This window comes from Ursus americanus, chromosome 5 (assembly GCF_024610735.1).
Source record: "Ursus americanus isolate L20-20 chromosome 5, mUrsAme1.1.p, whole genome shotgun sequence".
NCBI classification, from domain to species: domain Eukaryota; kingdom Metazoa; phylum Chordata; class Mammalia; order Carnivora; family Ursidae; genus Ursus; species Ursus americanus.
In genome coordinates, this window is record NC_142131.1 from 63,183,842 (window position 1) to 63,210,842 (window position 27,001).

Consider the following 27,001-nt stretch of genomic DNA (forward strand, 5'->3'; position numbering starts at 1 on the left):
GTTTTGTTGCTGCCCTCGCCACCCACCATCCTCCCAACCCTCTCAATGCTGATTCATCACAGAATTCTTGCTGCAGATGACTCTGCTTGTCTTCTCTTTCATTTCCTATCCCTCCGTGGGTCGTTGCTTGGCTGAGCTCACCACAAAGTCTTCATCATGTTGCTCTTAACCCAGGTAGTTTGAAATGACTATAATCTTACTCAGCAGCTTGCTCTTACTTTGGACGTCTTCGACCATTGTGTCCAAAACAGCTGTACCAGTCATTCCCCTGCACTGCCCACCCTCTCCCAGCTTCCCCGCCCACCCCAGCCCAATTTCCTCTTTCTTTCCTCTTCAGCTCCTCTAAGTCAGGCTGTAAAAAAACAAAAACAAACAAACAAAAAAAAACTGGTGAGAGATGGAAGTTTGGCTAAAGAAGCAACATGATCTTAGTTACTACATGTAAAAAATAAACAGAATATCGAACATCACATTTATTATCTTACTGTTTTTACCTGTGGTTATTGTAAAAGAATAATATTTGGCCATCCTTCATTGTTCCAGATATTGACGAGTGCATCCAGAATGGGGTTCTTTGTAAAAACGGTCGGTGTGTGAACACAGATGGAAGTTTCCAGTGCATTTGCAACGCCGGCTTTGAATTAACTACAGATGGAAAAAACTGTGTTGGTATGGAAATTGCCTGCTCTCTTGCAAAAGACTTTTAAAGAATATACATTTTTATTTAGAACCATATATGCTATTTCCATGAAAGCTTGCACAACACATATGTGAGAATTCTTCAGATGACTTAGGTAAAATATAAATGCATTTAACATGAGACCATTAAAGTCAAAGGATAAATTGTTTGGAAATGGTATAAGAATGAATAACTTGTTGCTTCTGGGAATTTTCTGTATGGTATATGTTTAATTATAAGTAGCAGGGTTTTTTTCCCTGGCAATTATTAGCACCTACAGGATTTTACATTTTGCCATAACAACACCAACAGGTTAGAAAAGGTCTCTTCCTGACCTCCAGTCTGGGGGAATATAAGAAGGTCTTGCATATGTGATAATCAGATCTCTAAATTTGAGGTGCTGGTGATGTCTGGCAGTGCAGTAGATACCAGTACCCCACAGAAATATTTCAGCCACTAATCAAAGTCAGGACCATTTCACTCTCAGTAACGTTTATATATTGTTCTATTCTCTCTTATGGAAGAAACTCCCCCATCGCCCGAAATCATATAAACATTTTTGCTAATCAAAGTAAAGCATGTCTCATATGGTTTTAATAACAACTAAGCACAACATTTACCTAATTCTTTTCCTTTATATCCCTTATGCCAAAGGCCCTTCACATTCTCCACCCTATTTGCTCTCACTTGGTTGGCATTCATATTAGAAAAAAAAAATCAATGAGCACATGGCTCATTTATGTAGTGGAATATGATTGGTGGTTATTTGTGGAAGGGTGGGGAACTGGTTCCCACAAGACCAGTGGTGTAAGTCATTCTGCTCTCCTTCTGCAGATCATGATGAATGTACAACTACCAACATGTGTTTGAATGGGATGTGCATTAATGAAGATGGTAGCTTCAAGTGCATCTGCAAACCAGGATTTGTCTTGGCTCCAAATGGGCGTTACTGTACTGGTATGTATATGGCTTTGAGATAGGAAAGTAACCATGATTGAAACCATCTTTTTTATTTGAATGAATCATGCAAGAATTACTTTAGTCTCTTCATGTGGATTTCATATTATTCACATCTCTTGCTAATTCAGTAAGGCAGGTGTCTAAAGCTCCCTAGAAAAACACACATTGTGGTCTAGGGAACAGTAATATCTTTACAAAAATAATAATGGTGTAGGAAAAATTAAGGGAATGACAGATTGGTTCTAGCAAGTCTGGAAGAGACAATGTAGAAATAACTTCTCTGTACCCCTTGCCTAAATAAAAAAGAGGAAGAAAAAAATCTTAAAAGATTTTCATCTTTGTGCTCTGAGATCTAGATTTTCCACTATCATTAATTACTTGTTTTGTATGACATACTTTCCATAAACTAATCTACAGATCATGACTATATCATTATCTAAAAATCTTACACTGACTTAGTGAAGAAATAATTTTGAGTGTTCCTATCAGTTTTGTTTATAAAGCCATTTTGTAGGCTGAACTCCAGCGACAACTTTAGTAAGCAAAAGAAGTGCCTCTTGAAAATAAATAAGATTATATCTAGTTTATCTTTACAATTTGAATTTAGTAAGGTGGAACAAATTTTGCAGTTTTTTTCAGTTTTCTCCTTTTATATGAAATCAACTCTTTGAATCCTTTCTACCTTCCATTGCACAAACTTGTTGGAATATCAAGTAATACTTATAACCAATTCCTGTAGTTTCAGTAAATTCCAGGGAGAATTGAGAAAGAAAGACCAAGACTGATTCTTGTATTTCTGAATAAAAAATAGTTTCTTGACTATGCAAGAAAGGGGAGTACGGTATTCAGTAGAAATGCTGTAGCTCTGCTATTTCAACTCATGCCGGAAATGTCATCTCAAGGTTAGCTGATTTGGATTTAACACAGAATTTGAGTTTAGTGTTATGTTGCAGGGTGTAACGTTACATTACAGCATGTAACTTTATTTTAGCATTTCCTAAAAAACTTCTATACACATATAAATATGACCTCAACAGTTTCTGCTGCCTTGATTTTTTTTTTATTTACTTCCTTACTACAGATATTGTAATCTGCAAATCTTGAAATGCTCATGGTTTGGTGGCCCTGTGTTTTGAAGGCTGTTTCATCTTACAGGGAAGCCATTTATTGTTGGGTAACATTTGAAAAACTCGAGCAGATTAAAAATTAGGAGAGATGCCCATGGGGCGCTTAGGTGGTTCAGTCGGTTGAGCACCTCACTCTCAATTTCGGCTAAGGTCACGATCTTGGGGTCATAGGATTGAGCCCCACGTCAGGCCCTGCACTCAGTGGGAAGTCTGTTTGCGATCATCTCCCCCTCTTCTTCGGCCCCTCTCCCCCCAGCCCCGTGCTCACTCTCTCTCTAAAATAAATGAATAAATCTTTAAAAAGAGAGAGAGGTGGTCCCATAGTTTGTTATTATGAATTGATCAACTTAATATTAAAACAGCATCTCTCTTTAGCTTGAATTTTATGTGTGTGTAAATAAAAGGTAATTACATTTACCTTAGTTTTAGAATTTGTTTCATTTAGTTAACTTGAATTAAATATCATTTAGTATTTAACAGAATTGGCAGATAAATAATGAAAAATGAGTGTGTGAGGCTCTTTTTTTCCCTAATGGGTAAAGTGAGGCAACTTTCAGTCAGTCTTTCTGAAAATGCGTTTGAAAGAGTTGCACTGGGGCACCTGGGTGGCTCAGTCGGTTAAGAGTCTGCCTTCAGCTCAGGTCATGATCCCAGGTCCCGGGATCGATCGAGCCCTGCATCACGCTCCCTGCTCGGCAGGTAGTCTCCTTCTCCTTCTCCCTCTGCTCTGCTCATGCACTCTTTCGCTGTCCTTCTCTCTCAAATAAATAAATAAAATCTTTAAAAAAAAAGCTGCATTTAGATATAAGATTTATTATCACATCTATGTGTCCTTCCACAGACTATAAAATGGAAAACAAAAGGTTGACAGTCTAGAAGGGTGACAACTGGTAAACTCTGTAATAAGGTTAGATTTACCCAGTAATGGCCTGGGTTGTGCTTCCCTCTGGGCAGATGTTGATGAATGCCAGACCCCAGGAATCTGCATGAATGGACACTGCATCAACAACGAAGGGTCCTTCCGCTGTGACTGTCCCCCAGGCCTGGCTGTGGGTGTGGACGGACGCGTGTGTGTTGGTAAGTGAACCATTCTGTAATGGCCCCAGTGTCCAAATGGTCTTTGAAAAACAAAGATATAACTGTACAGTGGAGAAGTATTCAGTCATAAAAAGGAAGAAGTATTGACAAATGTGCAAATATGAATGAGCCTTGAAAACATGCTGAGTGAAAGGAGCCACTCACAAAAGCCCAGATCGTGTATGATTCCATTCATATGAAATGTCCAAAGCAGACAGATCTATAGAGACAAAGCAGATTAGTGATGCTTAGAGCAGAGAGGGTAGGGGTGCTGGATAAGGGGGTAGTCCCTAAAGGCATTTTTGAGGTGGTGAGATGTCCTAAAATCATTTTTAGTGATGGTTATGTGTATCTTTGAATATACTTAAAAAACAAAACAACAACAACAAAACTATTGAATTGTATTCTTTAATCAGGTGAATTCTTAGGTATGTGAATTATACCTTGGTAAAATGGTTTTTAAAAAATGTACAGGGAGCCCAGCAAGCTCCTAGCAGAAAGCTCTGATGAGATGCAAGTCAAAAATGCTGCAGAAGAAAAAGAAAATCACCCTTAAATCAGGATCCTTGACAGTGTTAGCCAACTGAGTCTCTAAGTACAATGGCTTTAGATTTTGTAATTTATAACAAATAAGATATGAAATGGGGATTATGGTTATATTTAAACCCTGTTTTTACTCAAACACTCAAAATGTAAATAACTTCTGTAGAACTTGGATTTATATCAAAAGGTAGAAATGTTTTCGCATAGTTTTTTCTCATCACTGTGCAGCTAACTATGGAAACAAGGGGAAAGTACGAGAGAGAATATATGTTTTATTCTAAACCATTCCAAATTACTTTGCTATTTTTAAAAGGGTACTTTTGCCAAATGGGTTCCATGCAAATCAGGGTTAGCAAGCATCAGCTTTAAAGGGACAGGCAAATCAAAAATGTCATTGGCGTTTCAGAACCCAACCATATGTCCTAATGATAACAGCGGAATGAATTACTTGTAAAAATACCCTTAATGCAGTTTTCTCTCCAGAGGGCTTTCATAAGACCCCCAGGGTGCGTTAGCCATTATGCACCCTCTATTTCTCGGGTGACTCAGTAAAAGGCAGACATACTCCTTGGTTTAAGAGTATAGATGAGAGAAATGAAGTTCTTAAACGTAGGTGATAATACTTTAGTCTTCCCTATGGGAATCAAAACATTTGCATCCCGAAGCGGGGGTGGGGGGGAGCGGAGAAGGAAGCAAAAGCAGATGGAAATAATCTGTCCACTTAAGTTCATCCACTGTCTCCAATCTAGGATTTATTTCAGCTTACAAGATTGTCAGCACTTCATTCAGGGTATTTTAAATACAGCAGCCAGAAGAATGTCGCTCTTTCCTGCTTCCCAGAGCTCAAGTATTTTCACTTGCTTTAATATACTTACTTGCCCCTTACCTTTACCTAAATGATTCCGTTGAAATCTATGATGAGTACAAAGCCAGTTTTGGAGGAAGAAATTATTTTTCCTTTAAGCAACTAACATATGAAAAGTTATGAGGAATACAGTGTATCAAACACAAATCTTCATTCTCTCTTCCACATACGGAAAAGTTATAATACATTGTTGCAAAGCCTCCAGGTTTTCAAAATTGTGGTCAATTAAACTTTTCAAAATAAAAATACTATTTTTTCTGTGTCTAATTATATATATTGCTGTTCCCATAACAGGTATTTTTTCTTCATCTCTTCTGCCTTTGGTGACACTTCTGAGATTCATTTATTGTTGATGTTAGAAATTAATCCCTAGCACTTCAATTTTAGATTTCCTTTTTGAATATTTGTTTTTGTTTCCTTAGACACTGAGTTAAGGGTTTTTATTTTCAGAAAATTAAACTGTTGTAACTAGTATGTTGAAGAAGCATGACTTATAGGCAGGGCATAAACAAAAGGCAACTATATGTTGGTCTCTCCCGTCCTTTTAAAATGTATCTTTAAAATTGTTCAGTTGAAGCCATTTACCCAATAAGTAAGGAAGAAAACTCAGGCAACCCTATAACTTTACTATTCTTAAGTTTATGTGACAGCTTCATCTAACGAAAACAATCTAAATTTAGAAACTAGAATGCCCGGTACCATATAGTAATATTCTGAACCTGACTTGAAGTTACAACTTCTCTCACAACCTCAGACATTCTTGAGCAGGATGTTTTCTGACTCCACAAGGGTCAAAGAGCAGGAGGAGAGGTGAGAAGGCAGACGTACTGGTGACCGTCCTAGGATAGCTTCAAGGTTTCTGGGCTTCCCCAATGTTTAAAGCACCCCTTCCTTTCATGGTTCCTCCAGAAGCATTCAGCTGCCCTTCCTGAGATGCAGACATGCCTTCTTCTCCTGGGGGCCCTCTCACCCTCTCTCTGGTCTTTAGCAGTCCAGATAGGCTCTGCCTGCTGCTGTCCCATCATCCCTCCATGCCATTGTTTTAGGACCCTCTCTTTATGTAGCGCACATCTAATCCAAATGACATGTCATCCTTGCCCTGTTAACTTTACGAATAGAGGTAGATGTCACTTGCCCCTTCAGTAGGAATAGCAGCCACTCACTTTTGCCTATAGTTATCCCAGGCAGAGCTGCTGGGCGCAAAGCTTGTAACCTGCTTCCTGTAAAGTTCATCTCTTTGGACCAGTGGTGAGGATGGAAGCACCCCAAACTCATAATCCAGCTCTTGCCAAAGAATTACTCCTCAAAAAATCCTCTCTTAATTTGGAGGGTTTTCGAGACCTGGCAAGTCATTTTCCGTATCCACTGCCTTCAGTATGTAGTCTCAAAATTCACCTTGTTATTTGATATTTAGCATCTTGGGATTTCAGCTTAAGTTTCCTTTTTAACATCCTCTAACGTTAGCTTAGGAGTATTTCAACATCTTTATCAACACTGTTTGACATTCTGTTAGCTAAAAGATTAATTTTCTTTTTCCTAATTGTGATCCTTACTAGCTCTGTGGCCTTAGGCAAGCTACATTACCTCTCTGTACCTCCTTGCCTCATTATTAGATTTATTTGTATAAAGCTTTGAATGGTGTCTGGCATTTAACACATACCCAATAAGTTAGCTCTTACAGTTATTACTATTTTATTAAATTAGAATAGCAGCATCCCATCTAGAGCATAGTCTTAGAGTTGCTACTTGAAGCAATAAAAAAAAAAAGTTGACGCCAAAGAAAGAAGAATAAAATGAAATTAACGTTTTGCAACCATACAGACTTTACCAGTGGTGTGTAGAATCTGAGAAAATCCTTTAAAAAAATTCTATTTTTTAAGTAAGAAGAGTCATGGAGGAATTGGATAATGTAGAAAATACACAGCTCAGCAGTATTTCGGTCCCTGCCCCCACCAAAACATCTATGTGATGGTGCTTTCAATGCCTCTTACCCTGTTCGCCTGTGAGCAGTGTTTTAGTTATAATAAACTAGGGTTCCAGTCTGGTACCTTTTAGCAGGAAAAGGTTGACTGTCCTCGTTAAAAATAGAAGAGAGAAATAAGGTAGTCACCATGTTTTTTGAGTATTTCCTGTGTGTCTTAAATACTGTGCTTAGTGCTTAACAAACAACTTTCATTTATTATGTAAACTCTGTCCTTATTTAGTGGATGAGGCAAGTGTTAAATATTTTAAGTAAGGTCCATCCCACAGGGACCAGAATCCAGGACAATCCATGTCCCCGGAACCTACACATATGTTATGTTACTTTGTTTTTCTGGTGTTGCGTATTCTGAACAATTCAGATAATCTGTAACCCAGAGCAGTAGTACTCTTCCAGCGAGTACCATCGGCTTCTTATCAACTTGCTTCTAAAAATTCTGTGAGGTTTATCTTCTCAACATATATGCAGAAATAAATTTGACCATTCTGTGATGCCTTTCAAGATAATAGATGTTGTCCTAAGAACTCACAAAAATCATATTGTAAATCAAACTATGTTCTATTTGTGCATATCTGTCTTTGAGTCAAGTCCTGCTCTTAAATGTAGCTCTGTGCTGACTTTGCTCAACTCCGTCTCAGCAGAAGCAGAAGGGGACAACATGTCCTCTCTGTAGGAGTTGTTGTGGTAAATCTCATGTCCTCTTCCATGTGAGCGTTCACACATCTCATCGTCTAGTGCAGCTATAAATCTCACTGTTTTAATGACAAACATCACCAGATCATAAGAAAGCAGTATGTGACTCAGTGGGTTACTCTGTGTGGTAAGCAGATCAAATTATTTCCAACAAGTTGTGAATAACTTTGTCAGTGTAGCGTTTAAAAGCTGTGTTGCTTCTCTGGCCTCTCTGATGATCTGTGTTTTTTATAGTTCACCATTTACTGTCTCATAAAGTTGTAGCATATTTTATGAGAATTCAGAACGAGAGCCCAAGCAGGATATGCTTCTTTGGGACATAGCATGACATGGCGGGTAGAGGAAGAGCTTTGGAAGTCACACAGCCTGAGTTTGAGCTCCAGCTTGGGCAGCGGGTAGTCTAGGACTTAGAGCTACTTAAGGAATCCCCCTGAACTTTGCCTTCCTCATCTATAAAATGTGGACAATGATCACTGTCCTACGGAGTTGTCGATCAGAGTGTTCAACAAGATGATACCTGCAGTGCAACTAACACAATGCTTAGGCCGCATAACAGTGGCTATCATTTTTATAACTGGGTGTTTTGAGAGTCTGGGATTAAAACATAGTTCATGGTAGTCAACTGGGGGTTGACAAGAAAGGCCTTCTAACTCAGAAAGCTGAAATAAGAAACTTCACGACCGGGGCGCCTGGGTGGCACAGCAGTTAAACGTCTGCCTTCGGCTCAGGGCGTGATCCCGGCGTTCTGGGATCGAGCCCCACATCAGGCTCCTCCGCTACGAGCCTGCTTCTTCCTCTCCCACTCCCCCTGCTTGTGTTCCCTCTCTCGCTGGCTGTCTCTATCTCTGTCAAATAAATAAATAAATAAAATCTTAAAAAAAAAAAAAAAAGAAAAAAAGAAACTTCACAACCAAGCAGTGTCCTCTCAAGGTTGTTTACTTCACTGCACTTCATTGTTCCTGAGAACTTCCAAAATAGAAATAACGTGTGTCATTTGGAGTATAGGGTAGCCAGTGATGAGAGCTTAAAGTGATGTTTATAACGGTGGCGTTATACCTGCTTCTGTAAAAGGCCTGGAGGGTGAGTGTGATAATGAATGCTTGTGTAGTGCATAAAACTTCATGGAGAAAAAGAAAAAAAAAAAAAAAAGAATTGTCAACAACACACATTTGTTAATATCTGAGCACTGTTATATGCTAAGGATAAAAGAAAAAGAAAAGTGTCAGGAGCCCTCTAGAAGCTTCCCATCTAGTAGCCACTGAAGTTAAAAGAATCCCTCAGTTTCGAAATCTCTTTATCTCTAATTGCATCTCAAATCATTGTTCTTCTACCTCCCTTAGATACTCACATGCGCAGTACGTGCTACGGTGGAATCAAGAAGGGAGTGTGTGTCCGTCCTTTCCCCGGTGCAGTGACCAAGTCTGAATGCTGCTGTGCCAATCCCGACTACGGTTTTGGAGAACCCTGCCAGCCCTGCCCTGCTAAAAATTCAGGTAGTCGCATTTGCCAGTTTCACATCTGGTAAAGAATCTGGAAAGGTGACAGAAGATATTTGGCCAAAGAATACATCGGCTCCGTTTTCAGTTGAAGAATTCCAAATCTGTGTTGGTATTTGAGGCATATAATGAGATTTGGCCTGTATTTACCTGTGATCTCTGAGCTGAGTACACACAGGGAATAGAAGAACGTATTTGCTGACCTAATTAGGACTGTTACAACAGATTTCTTATGTGGATACCTTAGCCTCACTGTTTTCAGTCTTTTGTGTCATTGTGAAGATGAATAGCATAAAAGCCACTTGTTACTTTCAAGGTTATAATAAATTCGCAAGAGCCTGATTTTATTTATTTTTCATCTTGCCACAGCATGGTCTTAGGCTGCATTCTGTCAGTAGTTCCAGCAAGTAATAAATATTTTTACTGATTTATTCACAAATACAGGCATATTGCATGGTCTAATTCTTTGACTATTCTGTGATTCTTGGTTATTCACATTTTTACAAAATCTGTACTGAATTTGTGTAAGTACAGTAGGGATTCAAAAATAAACACAATCTCTTTTTTTCTTTAAAGTGGGAATAGTTGCGAGCATAGACAGGCAAACATATAAACTACAGTTAAGTATGGTTAGTCCTAAAGGACAGAGAGAGAGATCTGGAAGAGCATAGAGGAAGGAGCAGTAAGTGGTCTGGGGAAACTTGGGGAGGTTTCACGGGGCCGAGGGTGGGGGTGGGCGTCTGCTCAGTTTGCTCTTGAAAAAAGGAATAAGAACATTCCAGGTAGAGGGTTGAAGAAATGCACTCTAGCAAAGGGAAATGGCTTGTAATTCTGTTGAAAATCCTAAGTGGATTGGTCAAATCTCAGCAAAGCATCTGAGTTTTTCTAGAAAGAACTGACCATGACATTTAAAAAAAAAAAAAGAGTTTATGTAGGAAATCTTGCCCTAAAAATATTGAAGTTAATTATGCATATTACAAAAGAAGTACAAAGCCTAGATAAAAAGATGAGTGAATTAATAAAACCTGAAATCTAGAAACAGATGTGACTTTAAATGGGAATGCTGGGTACAGTAAAGATGCCATTTAGGACGGTGAGGAAAGATTGAAATAAGTAATGAATATTGTTGATAAATATTAGAAAAAATACAAAGTTAGCTCCCCACACTAGACCTTAACAAAATAATCTCTTATAGATAGAGCATATTAACTTTTTGTTATTTTGTAATAATAAAGGACTTTCAGAGCAGAAACCAAACACTAAAATACACATTTAAATTGGAAAAATGTGTTCCTTAATTTATAAGGAATTTGCATTAATCAGTAAGGAAAGTTGAAATCATGTATAGAAAAAACAGCAATGTACACAAACAAGATTTCATAAAGTACAAATGCAAATGGTAGAGAACCACATGAAAGAATGTGCTAAAATTAGAAGAAAGTTAAAATAAGACATCATTTTTGTTTATTAGATTGGTAAAGTATAGATGATTGCTTTTGCCCATATGGATACTCTCTCATACTGCTGATAGAAGGCTAACCTGGGACATGTAGGGAGAGGAAAACTAGCAGAAGCCTTAAAAAGAGGCATAAATTCTGAGCAGTTTTACTTCCAAGAGATTAATCTAGTGATAAAATTGAATTTTATATTATTTATTGTAATTGCTAAAAGATGGACAAACCTAATTTCATCATTAAAGGGTTGCTTGAATAAATATGGTGTATCCAGGTAACTGAGAAAAAAATATCAAATAGTCTATATTTAAATGGGATATTAACACGAAATGTATATGACACAGTACAGAGGATCCAAGCCTGTTCCCCGCTTAACCCCCTATGATCTGGGCAAGTCACTTCCATCTCTGTCCCAATTTTCTCAGGTGTCAGTGGTGAACTAATGGTATCTAGTTTGTGAATATTACTCAGCTATGAAAAAGAATGCGATCTTGCCATTTGCAACAACTAGGATGCACCTAGAGGGTATGATGCTAAGTGAAATAAGTCAAAGACAAATACCATATGATTTCACTTATATGTGGAATCTCATACCAAAACAAACAAATAAACAAAAGTTGAAGCAGACCCATAAATACAGAGAACAAACTAATGGTTGCGAGGGGGTGAAAGGGTAGGCCAAATGGGTGAGGGGGAGAGAGGTACAGGCTTCCAGCTATGGACTGAGTAAGTCGCAGGGACAAGAGATACAGCACTGGGAATACAGTCAGGGTATTGGAACTGTGTTGTGTGGTGAGGAATGGTAGCTACACTTGTGTAGAGCACAACAGAACATATCAAATTGTCCAGTCACAATGTCGTACACTTAAAACTAACATTGTGTATCACGTGCACTTCAATAACAAATATATCGAGTTTGTAATATTGGGAGGATTAAATAAATTATTAGATGTAAAATGTGAGAGTAACTCCAGACACAGGGTAAATGCTATTACACTAAGTACTGTCTAGTATGATTTTATTATTGAGAGAAAAAAAATTAAAAAACATTCTCTACAATACAATTTGGATTTTTTTTTGAAGTTTCCATATGTAGAAAATATTTGTAACATTTATCAGTATGTTAACTGTATTCAGAGTGATAATCACTAGTGTTTTTATTTTTTTATGCTTATCTGTGATTTTGGAATTGTTACAATAATCATGTGCTGGAAAATAGTAATTATTTTTTCATTTTAAAAATTATTGCCGGTAATTTTTCTTCATGGTACTTTTGCAGTGATGGAAGTGACTCATGTTTGGAGAGACAGTTTGGAGTTTTTAATTTATGTGTTTTGTTTTGTTTTTTATCTTCTAGCTGAATTCCATGGTCTTTGTAGTAGTGGAGTAGGGATCACTGTGGATGGAAGAGGTAACTATTCAATTCTCACTCATGCAGTAGTTATGTAACTTTAGCTTTATGATGAGAACATGAATATGAATGTATTTAATATTTTAAAAATATATCAGCGTAAAATAATAAGATAAATTATCTCTTAGAACAGTGGTTATAAGCTAGGCTTATTAAGTGGTACATAGATGCACATTTTTCATAATAGATAAATATTTATCTGTTAGATATATATTGTTGAAAATGTCCCTAACAGACTACACCCATAGTTTTGTGGGTACTGTGGCTTTAAGAAGAGACTAAAGTTGGTATTTAGGTTTAAAAAAAGTGAGTCATTTTAAAGAAAAATATTGAATAATGGTGCTGACATGATTTTAAAAAAATCTTTAAGAGATATTTGATATGGATTATGTTTGACATTTGCTACCCTAAAAATAAGATTTATTTATGCCTAAGAATACTGAGATGTTTCTAAATTTAACTAAGGAAGTGAAATTCATTGACATTTTCTTATTTTAAGATTAGCAATATTCACAAAATTACACTATGAAACCTCGAATATTAAATAAATATGTGTTTATAACTTTAATGTTCTTTTATGTATGTATAGCATATACATATAGTTTCTTTTGAGTTTTTTTTAAACTGTAGGGTTCTGTTAGTCTTCACTTTACATATATTTTCTTCTCCTTTTGTGTTTGAGAAGATTTTTGATTAGTTGACAGCAATATTGCATCTTTGTGAGGAACATCAATAACCAGAATAAATAAACAATCTTTCACAAGGCTGTTTCTCCCAAAAACGAAAACTCTGACATTTCTGGAGTATGCTAAGGTCTCCCAAATTCCAGAACACAATTGTTAGGATTAAAATTTGAGCATAGGGACCAAAATTTGATTTTGTGACTATTTTTCATCCCCTCTCAGTATGGTCTCGCTACAGAACCACTTGTTGCAGCTACTAGGTTGCTCATCCAAGCACATCATCCTCAAGTCTTGCTGCCCATGGCTGACAGAGTAGGCTGGTTCATGGCTTATTGTAAAACATTGTGTTCTCAAGCATCCACATTTGAACAGTCCTCTCCATTAATTTCAACTTATCAACAATGAGAAACATTTATCAAGTATCATATTACTTAGTTGACTATAAAAATGATAATAAAATAGAAATATTCTATGCCTTTGGGGACCATAAAATTATATAGGTCACCCTAGTAAATGTTTGTCTTTTAATTAGATGGTTATAATACCTGTCCAGTTAAGTTTTCCTCTGGATTTTAAGCCAACAGCCTATAAATTTCTTTATTTTATCATAAATACTGGCACATTACATAGGTTAGTCCTTTGAATTTCTTCCAGTTCCCTTCATTTTTCTTTTAACTTACCAAGAATTGTCCTGCATCCCTCAATTTCATTCTTTTATTCCTTATTTTCATTTCCTTTCCCTGACTGAAAGACAGGCAGATTGTGGGTTTGAAGAGTTACACACTTCATATGTTGAATCTTTATTAGGCCTTCATGTGTCAACAAATAATAAAATGTCTGTGAGTATTAAGCTTTCAACGTTTAATGCAGATATCAATGAATGTGCTTTGGATCCCGATATATGTGCCAATGGAATTTGTGAAAATTTACGTGGTAGTTACCGTTGTAATTGCAACAGTGGCTATGAACCAGATGCCTCTGGAAGAAACTGTATTGGTAAGTTGCTATATTTATATAAGAGCCTTGTGTATAGTTTAATTTCATAGATTATAAGAGAAATCAAAATACAAATAAGTGAGTAAAACTGCAGCTCTGACAGTTTCTCTTGTTTCCTTCTTAGTACAAAGAGATAAAAATATTGGAATCCACCCAATTCTGTTACACAGTAACAAAGTTTTAGTGGCATAATTTAGTATTTAAATCATTCTTTTCCCAAATGAATGGGTGCATACCCAGTTATTGGCCTGTTGTATTTCTGCATGTATCCTAATCCTGTAATTTTTCACTAAGAAATGGACTTCAGAGTAGTATGGATAATCTTAAGTTAAGAAAATAAAGTATTATAGGTTGAGAAAACTTTGACTTACAAGGAAACAACTAGTTGCTAACAATTTATCCAAACATGATTACTGAGATCGGTTTTTCTTTTTGTAATTTATAAGAGAATGTTTGTAAAAACTCAAGTACATAGTTCATATATTCAAGAATTTGTGAAGAATTTAGACTTTTTTATAGAGTACTTGAGTCCACTTTTATAAAATGAATGTTTTTAATCCACCATATGTTATAATTGTTACATCTAATCATTGATGACTCTTACATCCAAGTCTTGATGGTTGTAATTAGAAAGAAATTCATTTTTCTGCACTTGTGGTACTGGCTTTTATTATTGAATATATTCATATGATCTTGAGTTGAAGACATATATACAGATAGATGTATAAGTCTGTGTTAAATATTATGTACTTATAATAGATTTTAATATTCACAGAGAAAGATTATTGAAATTCATAAAAATATGTAAACCAGCTAGCTTATATTTACCAGAAGCAAAGTTGCTTCCAGCATAATTCCCAAGTGCAGTTGAGCACACGGGCACCCTGCTGAAAACAGGGAGATTCAGTGAGCATTTATACACTGAACACGGTTCGTGGTGCTACTTTACTTTTTAAAGTACATATATGCATAATTTCGATAATTGAAACTACATTTTAAAATAAAAATGAATCCAAATTTCAGTTTTAGTTTGCTAGGGTTGCCGTAACGAAGTACCAAAATTTGAGTTGCTTGAAGTAGCAGAAATTTCTCGTCTCACAGTTGTAAAGGCAAGGGTCTAAAATCAAGGTGTCCCGAGGGCCGTGTTCTCTCCAAGGACTCTGGGGGAGGACCCCTCCTGCCCTCTTCCAGCCTCTGGTGTTTGCCTGCAGTCCTGATGTTCCTTGGCTTGTCAATGCACCACTGTGGCCACATGTCCATCTTTGCCCTATGTATTTTCACATCACCTTCCTGCTGTGTCTCACATCATTTCCCCTTTTTTATGGACAGCACTCATATGGTATTACGGCTTACCCTCATGATCTCATTTTAACTTAATTACTTCTAAAACATTCCTGTTTCCGAATAAGGTCACATTATGACTTCAACATAACTTTTTTTGAGGGGCACATTTTAACCCATAGTGTGGACTAGTGGGTAAATAATTTGTGATATAGCCACTTAATGCAACAGAAAATCATGGGGAAGTTTATGGTAATGTTTGAAATATAAGGTTAGTTTTTAAAAATCAAGATTCAGAATTAGAGCAAAAACATAACATCCAAAGGAGAAAAAATCAGATAAAACACAAAAAATAGTATTTATCAGAGCTGATGGAATCATAGCAAATATTTTTCTAATCTCTGTTCCAAATTTTCACAACATATATTGTGCATATTGTTTGGTGTAAGGTACATACATTTGTTATTTGCAAGACTAAAACTGTAAGTTGAAGGAACTATTCTCTTCAAACTGCAATTTTTATTTCTTTCTGTTATTAACTACATTTGCAAAAATGAATGTGGATAAAAAGATAAAACTCAGTGTAAGCTTCTTAAACCTAAGCTATGGATGATATTTTCTAGGCTGTTCTAGACCACTAAAGGAATATATAAAATAGATCATTAATTTCCCATTAAAAATAAATTATTTCTGAAGTAAAAACATAATGAATAAAGAGTAGTAAACAGTTTTTGTTTAGCTGCTATTTAATGTGTTTTTTAAAAGTTTTAATCAGAAAAAAGTTTTTAAAAATCATGTTATTTTTAATACATATAAATAAATATATGGGCAAGTGAGTTTAATGTTCCGAAATATTTCATTGGTGCTTTAAAATATATAATATATGTGTGTGTGTATATACATATATATACACAAATATATAATGTGTGTGTGTATATATATATACACATATATATACATATATATACACATATACATACACACACTCACATATATATATATTCATTCCAGAGAATTCAAAACATTTTCACAGTAGCTGCCAGCATAGGAATGTTCCATGTGAGTAAAACTGAATATATTTTGCTTAAGATCGAGGAATGTGCTTTGGGCACAAAAAGACCAAGAGTGGTGGGGGGTTGGGTGAGATAGACAAAGTGGATTAAGAGGTGCCAACTTCCAGTTATAAAATAAGTAAGACATGGGGATGAAAAGTACAGCATAGGGACTGTGGTCAATATTGTAAAAACTTTGTATGGCGACGGATAGATGGTTCCACACTTACACAGTGAGCATTGCATAATGTATATAAATACTGAATCACTATGTTATAGACCTGAAATTCATATAATATTGTATGTCAACTATACTTCGAGTAAAAATACATTAATTTTTTAAAAGGAGAGATGAAGGAGGGGATGAGGGGAAGAAAACAAAAATAAGACCTCATTGGTCACTGGGCTGTTCATTTCACTCTGCGTATCTCCTCTCTTCCGATGGTTGCTTTCAGACATTGATGAGTGCTTGGTCAACAGACTGCTCTGTGACAATGGCCTGTGCAGAAACACGCCGGGGAGTTACAGCTGCACGTGCCCCCCCGGGTATGTGTTCAGGACGGAGACAGAGACGTGTGAAGGTAAGAGCCACCTTCCTCGTCTTAGGTGTGAGTCGCAAGTACCTAGAGAGGCACAGATGTTCATCAAGTACATGGATGAAACAGGACAGTAAACAGAGTATTGTCTAAATAGAAATAGCATGTACTGGGGCACCTGTCCAGCTCGATAGGTGGAGAGTGTGACTCTTGATCTCGGGGTCATGAATTTGAGCCCCACGTTGCATGTAGAGATTACTCAAATCAATCAATCAATCAATCAGTCTTTTAAAAAAAGAAAGAAATTGCATGTACGTAACCCAGTTTACAAATCTATCAATAGGTTTTGGTCCATTCGATAAAATCTCAACAAACACTGAAGTTTACAGGGGGGAAAGAAGCGAAAAGAGCCAGTGTGTTTTACTTGCTGAGATTAAATGTCATATTTTTGTTTGTTTTCTTTTCCCCTTTTAAAAACTACTGTGACACATTCACACTGGCCTTGGGGAATCTGAATCGTAATGGCAAAGTCAGCCCTGAGGCAATTTATTTAAGACATGATTGATATACCTCAGCGAATGGCCCAGAAAAAATGTGGGGCCTGAGTAAGAAGGACCACCTTACATAAATTTATAGTCTAAGAAAGTTGTCCTTTCTGGTTGATGATTTAAAAGTTATCGTTTGGGATTCTAGATCACATTCACTGTTTAAAAACTTCCTTATTTTCTTCTAACTACATTTCTGTACAAGGGACATTATGTGAGTGACTTAATGACAGAAGGCCTCATTTCCGCTGAGATACCAGCTAAGCAAGCAGCATGCATTCAATTATGTTTTTGTTTCTTGATCAAAGTGCTGTGTATTCCAAAATAATCTGTTTTATCGCTACTACCTATTGTTGTTTTTAAGTCTCACTGTGTAGGCCCGTACAAGTGTCTGATGACATTCTCGAATCCAGATACTGCTGCCAGATTAAAAAAAAAAAAAAAGATTTCATCTTTAATTGTTTTGGATAGACCTTTCCTTATCTGTTAAAAGTATTTATTTCTTAGTGACTCCATAGCCAGGAAAGCAGCAATAGTAATATGATGCAAGAAGATGTTAACATTCTCTTCATCTTACTGTTTCATTTCAAAGCATTCTTGTGAACAGAAACAAGTTAGGACTTGACCAAGATGCCGGGACACAAGTGACTCAGCTGAAGTCAATGAAACAATTACAAAGTGCAGTTCTAAGTTTGGATTGAATTGAAGGGGCCATTGAAAAACAGTAATTAGCCTGGAAAAAAAGAAAAAAATAAGGGAACCTCAGTATAAAATGCACTTTCTCTAAACTTAGTCCTGATAACTGTCCTTTTGGAGGAGCTCCTCAAAGAAGAGCCCTCACTTCAGTCCTAGTTAAAGTACTTGAAGATTCATCTTCTCCATAGTTGAGCAGTTTTTTTCAAAACTTAAAGAGTTTTGAAGATCTTTCTGTCAGATAGAAAAGCTGTCTTTTCAACATAGCTCAGGCTTTGCCAATGTTCTCATCTAGAATGTTTCCTAGCACCCATTCCCATCCCCCTCTGACACCTGTCATCCTTCACAATTGCTCCAAGACATACATACTTTTTAAAAAAATATTCAGCCATAGCTCCTCCATACATTTTTTTGGAGGATGGGAGAAGGGATTTCAAGGGTTGTATTTTTTTTTCTTTATTCTCGACTTTCTGCACTTCCTTCCCACTGCCCTTTATCAGTTTTATCTGTTATGTTTTTGAGGATAAGCTTCTGTTAAATGTCAAGCACTGAAAGCTAGAGCACCTTAGGACACCTTCTTGGTTTAACTGGGAAGCTGATGAACTTATTTCCCTGCCCACAGTCACAATGCCCTTTGGTGCTGTTGTGAGAGAAGCACATGATGGGGAAAACTGGACTGTCTTTGAATTGGTTGGGTCCAAGTTCTGTTTTACACTGAATTGTCAGTGACATTTATAGCATATCCCCACCATTTTAACAGGTAAAATGGAGTTGAAGGGTACTAAGAGCCCAAATACCAAAACATACATCAAAGGCAGGGACTCGCCTGCCTAGAGGAACAATTGAAGAGCAGGAGCGAATGATGTTTAATAATACAACATCAGATGATTATATACACATGAGGACATCAGTACCAAATCAGGCAACAGTGTTGATTAGAATGAGTGCCCTTTATTTTTGTCCAGGGATAATTTTTCCTGATAAATCTAAGCCTTTTCTTTAATATGAAATATATATCTATCATTCATAAGAAAGAAGTTCATGTTATGTAAATAAAAGAGAAATGGCAGAGAAATATTTTGGCTCTAGCCTTATGACATTGGTGGAAATAAAAATGATTTATTGTGAGAAACCTAACCAAATAACTTATTTCTCACTTTCTTCCCACTGCTAAATCATTTGCATTTTATTAAGTGGTTAAAAAAAAAGACTTAAAGGCCACAAATCTCTTTTTCGCTTGGGTCTTCTTATTTCTGCCATCGTATTCACACAGTAAATGTGTCTGCCCAAAGCACTTCTCTTTTTTCTGTTCTTTCTAAATAATTTCCAAAGACTAGGTAAGGAATTATTAGCAGATTCACTGGAGACTCTAGCTTTCTCTGTATATATTTACTACAGTCACTAATTTTGCTTGTCATTCATGTTTTCAACAGGCTATTTTAAATATATAATAAATAGCGGTAATAATAAAGATCCTCTGATATTTCAGACTGAAGAAACAAAAAATTTCTTTTACTTTTTTTGTTTGAGCTCTGTGAGTCTGTGAAAGTTAACATTTTTACAGCAAGCACTGTGGTTTAGATTGTGTTTCCAGTGACATAACTAGTTAAATGTAAACCAGATGTGCTTTGAAGTTTATTTCCAGGAATGTACAGTGAACTGTTTCAATTCCTGGTTCCATGACATTTGTAACATAAAAACATTGTATTTAAAGAAAAATTAAACAGTTGATATTTGTAGCTGTCATTGCATGTGTTTATAGTTTTGGAGTTCATAACTGCTTAATTTAGTATAGGAATTTGGAAATATATGATACTGACATTTTGTTTTTGGGGAGCTTCTTACAAATGAAATTAATAGGTGAATTATATATAGTTTGTCCTCAGATTAGTTATCTCCTCCTTTTATTTTTCTTTTTTTGGCTGATTCCCTTTTTACATTGTGTTTTTACTAAAAGAATTCCAGTACTCTGGAATAGATGTTTTCTTTCCAAATCTGTGCTGTATTTATAAAACCTGCTCTTGTATTTTTCCTTTAAGAGGATTTCTTGGTACAAACAACCTGAAGAAAAAAAAAAAGATGCATTCGTATTTCCTCTATTTCTGCTTCAAGAATTAAATTAGTACCTGTGTACTTCTTTAGTAATTTTGAAGTAGCAAACAAAGTATATACCTGTTTCCCACATTGATTTTTAAATATGCATTTCAAGTCCACAGACTTGCCAATCAGTAGTGAGCCCTGCCTTTTCAAGACCAGTTTGGTTTCTATTTGACTTGAGATGTTCAGGAGTAAGCATGACAGCGTTTTAGTTATTTTCATTTTTTCCTCAGTATAGTATTTGTTATTTAATTCAAAGAGGTGTTTAGAAAAAAGTGCCATGGTGAGCTCAGAAACCTTGTGTTCAACAGTAACAAAATGTCTTGAGGGATGCTGACCTGCTTCCCATAGTTAACCAAGTACAGAAAGAAATCTGTGCATCCCTTCTTTCAATGGAGTGGTTGAATTTATACTGAGAGTCAGTTTTGGATATTGTTTCTATTACTTGGAGTGAAGCCTGTATTTATTTTTAATTAACTCCTGTTAAACTAATTGTGTTGGCTTGAGATTTGCTTTAGTTACCACTTGAGAACATGGGCGTGCTCTGTTTACTTCTGACCCTCAATAGCAATTGTTTAGATTATGTGGTCTAATTTGATTAAGGACTCAAAGCAGCTTAATGATAGTAAAGGTCTGTTTTAAGCGATTAACAGTTTTTTCTCCTTTTTTATTTTACCACAGTCAGTTGTGCTTTAACAGACTCTGCCCACCATGTGTCTAAATGTGCACAGGCTGAAGAGAGAGGCAGGTAGAGGGGCCTGGCAGAGAATGCTCTAGTCAGTATTAAAGCTTCATCCCTTATTTCCTGACTTGTACCCAGGAGTTTGGAGTGAAAGCCAGCCTTGTGATGTATCGTCTCTAATACAGGCTTTTTCTTTCTTCTAAAACCTCCCAGAGCCACAGATGACAGGAACAGTCAACCTTTGTCTGTGCGCAGCGTATTGTACCTGGGAATATATATGTTGCTTTCCATGCAGTCAGAATTCATATTTCCCACAGGGCAATTATATCTTATTGTGGGGGAAATCAATCCAATTTATGTAAAGTTGTAGTGAAATAGTGACGAGTAACATACTAACCCCTTTCGCAATATTGAGCTGATTCCTGTAGTCCTACTGAGCCCCTAGTCGTGTCTGTGTGTACCCACGCTGTAAAATTCATGTCTCCATTCCCCATTCACTTTATGCCTCATAGATCCATATTAAAATTGCAAGAGCCAAGTTTACCAGACATTCTGGCATAGCACGGCTTGTTGGAATAATATTTTCCAGAAACACATGGCAGTTCTAACAGAATCTTTTCCTTCTGGATTGTAGATATAAATGAATGTGAAAGCAACCCATGTGTCAATGGGGCCTGCAGGAACAACCTCGGATCTTTCAATTGTGAATGTTCTCCTGGCAGCAAACTCAGCTCAACAGGATTGATCTGTATTGGTAAGATTCCTGCATATCGCTGGTGTATCAGTTTCACTGCCAACCTAAGTGGAGACCGCAAGTCTTACCGTGGATGAAAACAGAACATGATCACAGGAAGCTAGTAATTAGGAGTTACTTTAGTTGTTTGCTCTCATTATCGAGATAGGAGTAAAACATGAAAGCATAAATGGGCAGGCTCTTGAATTTTGTTAGCTTCTAAGAAGTGTTCCTTTCATATGAGTGCATGTGTCATGCTGTAAGTTATGAGCATTTGCATACCACACACACACTTATGTTGACTACCCTGAGAATGCCTTAAGTACCAATACATTCAAATCCCTCCTGCATACTTTTCATATGCAAGCTTCAGAACAAAAATGTGATAGAGTTTGGACTCGTTAACGGGACAAGAATTTGAGGATTTTAAACTTTAAACAAATAGAAGGAATTTATTATTTTTTCCTTTCACCCATCAATCATAAATGTGTAGGGTCGAAGGAGGAAAAGAGAACTTTCTTGCTTTTGGAACTCCCTAAGGAGAAAGATTCCAGAGCTTCCAAACTGACATCTTTTGATATGTCTCAAAACATTGAAAGTCAGGTTGTGATAATGATGGTAGGACATGTATAAGATAGTCTGATCTGTCACTGTAAGAAGCAATTGAGCACATGCAAGGGGAAGAACTGGACCAGTCACTTGTCCTGCCTCTCGTGTCTGTGGCTCCGTTAGCTGGGCATACGACATTTCATACGATTAGCTGGTATCCACCTTTAAAGTAAACTCAATCTGTGTTTCCAAATAGGAAGGTATTTTAGTTTTGCACAGTGCCAGATAAATTGGCAATTTTTGTTTGTTATCCAGCCAATATGAATTTTCAGTTTCATGTTTGCCAAAGACAGTAGCATTTTTTGGTATAATGTCTGCTGCTAACAATGTTTAGCTGGATGATAGAGGACGAGTTTGTTATGTGAAGAGAAATGACCAGGTACAAACTTGACAATGAAAACCTGCGATTTGAAAATGCCAGCTCTTCATCTCTCAGTGAGGTGCAGCTGGTGAAATTCGAGCCTTGCTCAGCTCTCCATATTAGGAAATAGACTGCCATCTGCCTGGGGCCTTTTTTTCTTATAGAATTCCATTGGGGGAAGGGCAGAGGTTGGATCAGGTGAGGCAGAAATATTTTTGCTAGGCTGCAGTTGCCAAATGAGTTAGAGTCATTTTACTGTGCAAAGGAAATGAACTCAGCATTAATTAATGTCAGTTGTCAATTAATGTCAATTAATGTGCTAGAAAATTAAACCTATATGCCACTTGGGCATCAAAGGTATCTTAGTTTTTGCTTCATCCTAAAGACTCTTATTATTTTGGCCTTTTACCTTGTATTTATTAATGAAAAAAGAACAAAGGCTTTTTACTCCCAAGTCATTATATTGGGCAACTAAACACTGCCGTATTTTTCTCAGCGTTGTGTTATGAGTTTTTATTCGTTGTGATCAAATTTGAATATCCCAGCCTAGAGCTGCTCAGAAAGAAATTAATATTTTAAAATTTTAGACGTCATATCTTTTTTTCATTGAAAACAGAATTCTAGCTTTAAAAAGGAAGTAGATCATACAACATGCACAGGAAAAAACTACAAAATTTTTTAATAGGACTGACAGTGGCTCTAATTGGTGATCAGCCTGCAAACTGCTCTTTCCTAGGAGCCAAGTGTCTATGTTAAGAACTGAATAAAAATTCCCCAGTGTGATTACTAATTTAAAATTAAGTTAGAGCATATAGGAACTAGATACACACTTAGCATGTTTAGAGATTTAGAATATATTGTGCAAACTCCCTAAATATAAATTAAACTTAAACCGTTGTGTAAATTGCTGGCAAAGACTATTCTGGTTGAAAATTATTAAATATAATAGAATAATATATTTGATTAATCTTTCCTGCATGACATTGCTCAACATCGATGGCTCCCTGTAATCCAGACCAATATTCCTCACCTTTGGCTTGGGTCTGCATGCTGTTCTCCGATTCCATGGATATGACAAGGACAGTAGCCTCCATGGTGTCAATACAGTGGCCTTCCTTCTTTCTTATCTTCACTGTTAGCAGTGCTGTTCGCTCACTGCTTCTCAAGAAGTTTTCCATTTCTGGTCTTTTCTTCTCCTTTCACTTTTCTGGCCGCTTTTCTCTGTCTCCTTTGTTATGTCTTCCATATCCTCCTGCCTTCCAGCTTGAAGTGTCTCCCTGGTCAGCCCTGAACCTCTTGGCTTTTCTGTCTACAGTCCCACATAGATGGCCTCTACATTGACCCTCAGATGTATCTGTCATTCCTCAACCTCCCCCGATTCCGGACTTGTATTTCCAACTGTCTGGTCACTGTCTCCATTTGGATGTCCAACGGATACTTCAAATTTAGCATGACTAAAACACAGTTGCTACCTTTTGGCTTGAACCTGTGTCTCCCAGAATCGTTTCTGTCTTGGCAAATGGAAATTCCATTTTTCCAATCAGCAGTCCCCAAATCCTTAGAGTCATCTTTGATGCCCTTTTTTTCAAACACCACATTGAATCCATCAGCAATTCCTATTTATTGTATTTGACATTTGTGCATATTCTGATCGCTTCTCACCACCACTGCCCCCCCAATCCAAACTCCCAATATGTCTCTTCTTGATTATTACTGTAGCCTCTGACTTATCTTTGTTTTCTCAATATGTGCCACCCTACAGTCTTCACTCAGAGCTCACATTGTAAGTGAGGACTTCTCCGACTACCCTAGATAATGGAAGTCTTTTTCCAATGTTTACCCTCAAGACTGCTTAGCCAGCTTTATTCTTTTCAGAGTTCTTAACCAGCCCCCGACCACACAGCTACATAACTACAGCTGGTGTGTGTGTGTGTGTGTGTGTGTGTGTGTGTCTGTACACACACAGGAAAAACAGAGTGAGAGAGATGAATATGTATGTATGTGCATGTGTATCACTGCATTTTGTACCGTGTATGCATTGATACCATACCAGCCGGAAGTAGCATGACGTTACAAAGTGGAGGCTCTGAAATCAGACTGTGCACTTGGACTTGTGATGGGGACACTGGACTAGCTGGGTGGCCTTGGGTAAACTAGTTGGCCTCCATGGGCCTCCATTTTCTCATCTGCAAATTATCCATACCTTAGAAACTGTTTTAACAAGTAAGTAAACAAACATGTGAAAAGCCTATAAAAAGCCTGTAATTTGAGACCTGGCACAAATGGTCTGATGAGAACGTCTTTCTCATTTGCACCCTGTTTTCACCCAAACTGAATCTCAAAGCAGAAGAAAGCGTAGTGAGCCTCCAAGTCTTCTCCACGGCTTGGCCCCATCCTTTGTTGTGTCCAGTCAGGGATGCAGTTGGCTTGTTCTGGCCTCTGTCCCCAAGGCCTCGGGCTGCAGGGGGCTTCCTCTTACCTGCTTGTGTCCAGTAAGGAATCAGAAACTATAGCCTCTTCGTTCCTGGCCCTGCCAATTTCATTGTAGTTCTCTTTCTCTGTTTCCCATTATGCATTGTTTTTACTGCTGAATTTGGCAGTGAAACTTCACCCATATTATGAAATGAATTTTAAGGTAAATACTATAGGAATATACTTTTTCTTCATTGTTCTCCAAGGCTGTGACCACAGTATGCTGTGAAGTTTTTGTCAAACTGTCATACACACCACCTGCATTGCACTCACCTGAGTTTGTCACATGCGGGCTCCTGGGCTGCGCTCCTGGGCTGCACACCTGCGCACTCATGAACCTGCATTGTAACAGGAGCCTTGGTAATGTTATGCACCCCGAACTGGGAGCCACAGTACTGCAAGGGGAACTCCGGGTATGATTTCTTTGACCCGACTTGTACTGGCCCTGTTCACTTGGACCGCATTCCTTGTGACCGTTCCAAAATCCGCTCTGCAGCGATCACCGAAGGAGGATCCTCATTTACGTGTGATGTGGAGACAGACAAAAATGGAAGAGTAGTTAGCGCTAGGTGGTTAGCTACACATCCTTTTTATACTGGCTCTCCTACTTCTTCACATAGTTGACCGGAAGCATGGAGTCCTTTTTGAACTAGAGACAAAGTTATACATCTCGTATGTATAAGCAAACACCTGACAGAAAATCCGTCATGCCCTAGCCCTGGTGTGCCTTAGTGGTGGTTTTATAGGTGATGTTTCTTTTCTTTATCTTGTCGATTTTTTGGTAAATTATTCATCAAATAATTATGTTCAGTTAGAGAAATACTGGTTTCCCTGTAATAGGATATAATTGTGTGTGGTATATTGGCAGGGGAGTGCAAGAAAAGGAAATTATTGAAGGAATTTGATTTGGTAAAATCTTGAAGTATCAAAGCATTTATCATAAACGATCAATCTTATTTGTGTTTTTCACACAAGTAATGGTTTATCATGGTCATGCACTGAGTTTGTAAATACCAGCATGAAATCTTAGGCAACAGTGGCACTCATAGAATATCAGTAGAGATCATCGTATTAGTTGTCATATCCTATGAGATGTACATGGTATAATTATTTGATTTATGTGTATGTAATATACTGTATTTAAAATACACATACACATAAATATGCTCAAAGAATATACATTAAAACATTTTTAAAATAATGCTTTTGTTAATTGCTGTAGGAATTGCCTTTGTCATGTATGAGTGAATTGTATTATCTTCAGAGATGAGAGCTCCCCATCCCTTCCTGTTCCTTTTCAGACAGCCTGAAAGGGACGTGTTGGCTCAACATCCAGGACAACCGCTGTGAGGTGAACATCAATGGAGCCACTCTGAAATCTGAATGCTGCGCCACACTCGGAGCTGCCTGGGGAAGCCCCTGTGAACGGTGTGAACTAGGTAGGGGCCTGCCCAAGAGCTCCTTCTGGGCTTCTCACTGGAAAGCTGTTCCTTCAGCTAGGCGGGCACCTGTTTCCCTGTATATTTCCATAAGATCATTACCCTCCCTAAAATGTCTTCTCTGTTGAAATTTATTCACTTGTTGAAATATGTATTTGGTTTATCCTTTTACTGTAAGCAGACCTTCTCAGCATTTTAGACAAGAAAGGGAATTTCTGGAATTTAGCTACTGGGTGACTTTCAATATCCTCATGTCCTTGTTTCCATGTGTCCAAATAGAATGTGATGTCTCTTTCCTTTAAACCTTCTTACTTGCTTACATGTAATTCAGCTGACATCGTGAGAGCAAAAATGAATTGTTGGAAAACTGAGAACCTCAGTATGGGTCAACACTGACGGGCGTTAGTACAGTGTGTCATGTGCCATCCTGAATTGAATGGAGGGCACCTGGAGTCCTTGGGCTCTAAGATGCCAGCTTGTAGTTTCTGTTCAGTTCAACTTAGATTCCATTATACTGTTTCTTGAGCTTAAAACAG

At 37.3% G+C, this 27,001-nt stretch overlaps 1 protein-coding gene across 1 annotated transcript in view; it reads left to right on the forward strand.

Moving 5' to 3' along the window:
* The window catches only part of FBN2 (fibrillin 2), a 240,051-nt gene that overhangs the window by 132,827 nt on the left and 80,223 nt on the right, over positions 1-27,001 (forward strand). Inside the window, exons 13-21 of the mRNA XM_045794807.2 lie at positions 544-669; positions 1,514-1,636; positions 3,721-3,843; positions 9,266-9,418; positions 12,233-12,286; positions 13,840-13,965; positions 16,754-16,879; positions 21,486-21,605; positions 26,328-26,465. Of these exons, the coding sequence (XP_045650763.1) occupies positions 544-669; positions 1,514-1,636; positions 3,721-3,843; positions 9,266-9,418; positions 12,233-12,286; positions 13,840-13,965; positions 16,754-16,879; positions 21,486-21,605; positions 26,328-26,465 (1,089 nt within the window). The remainder of the gene's footprint in view (positions 1-543; positions 670-1,513; positions 1,637-3,720; positions 3,844-9,265; positions 9,419-12,232; positions 12,287-13,839; positions 13,966-16,753; positions 16,880-21,485; positions 21,606-26,327; positions 26,466-27,001) is intronic.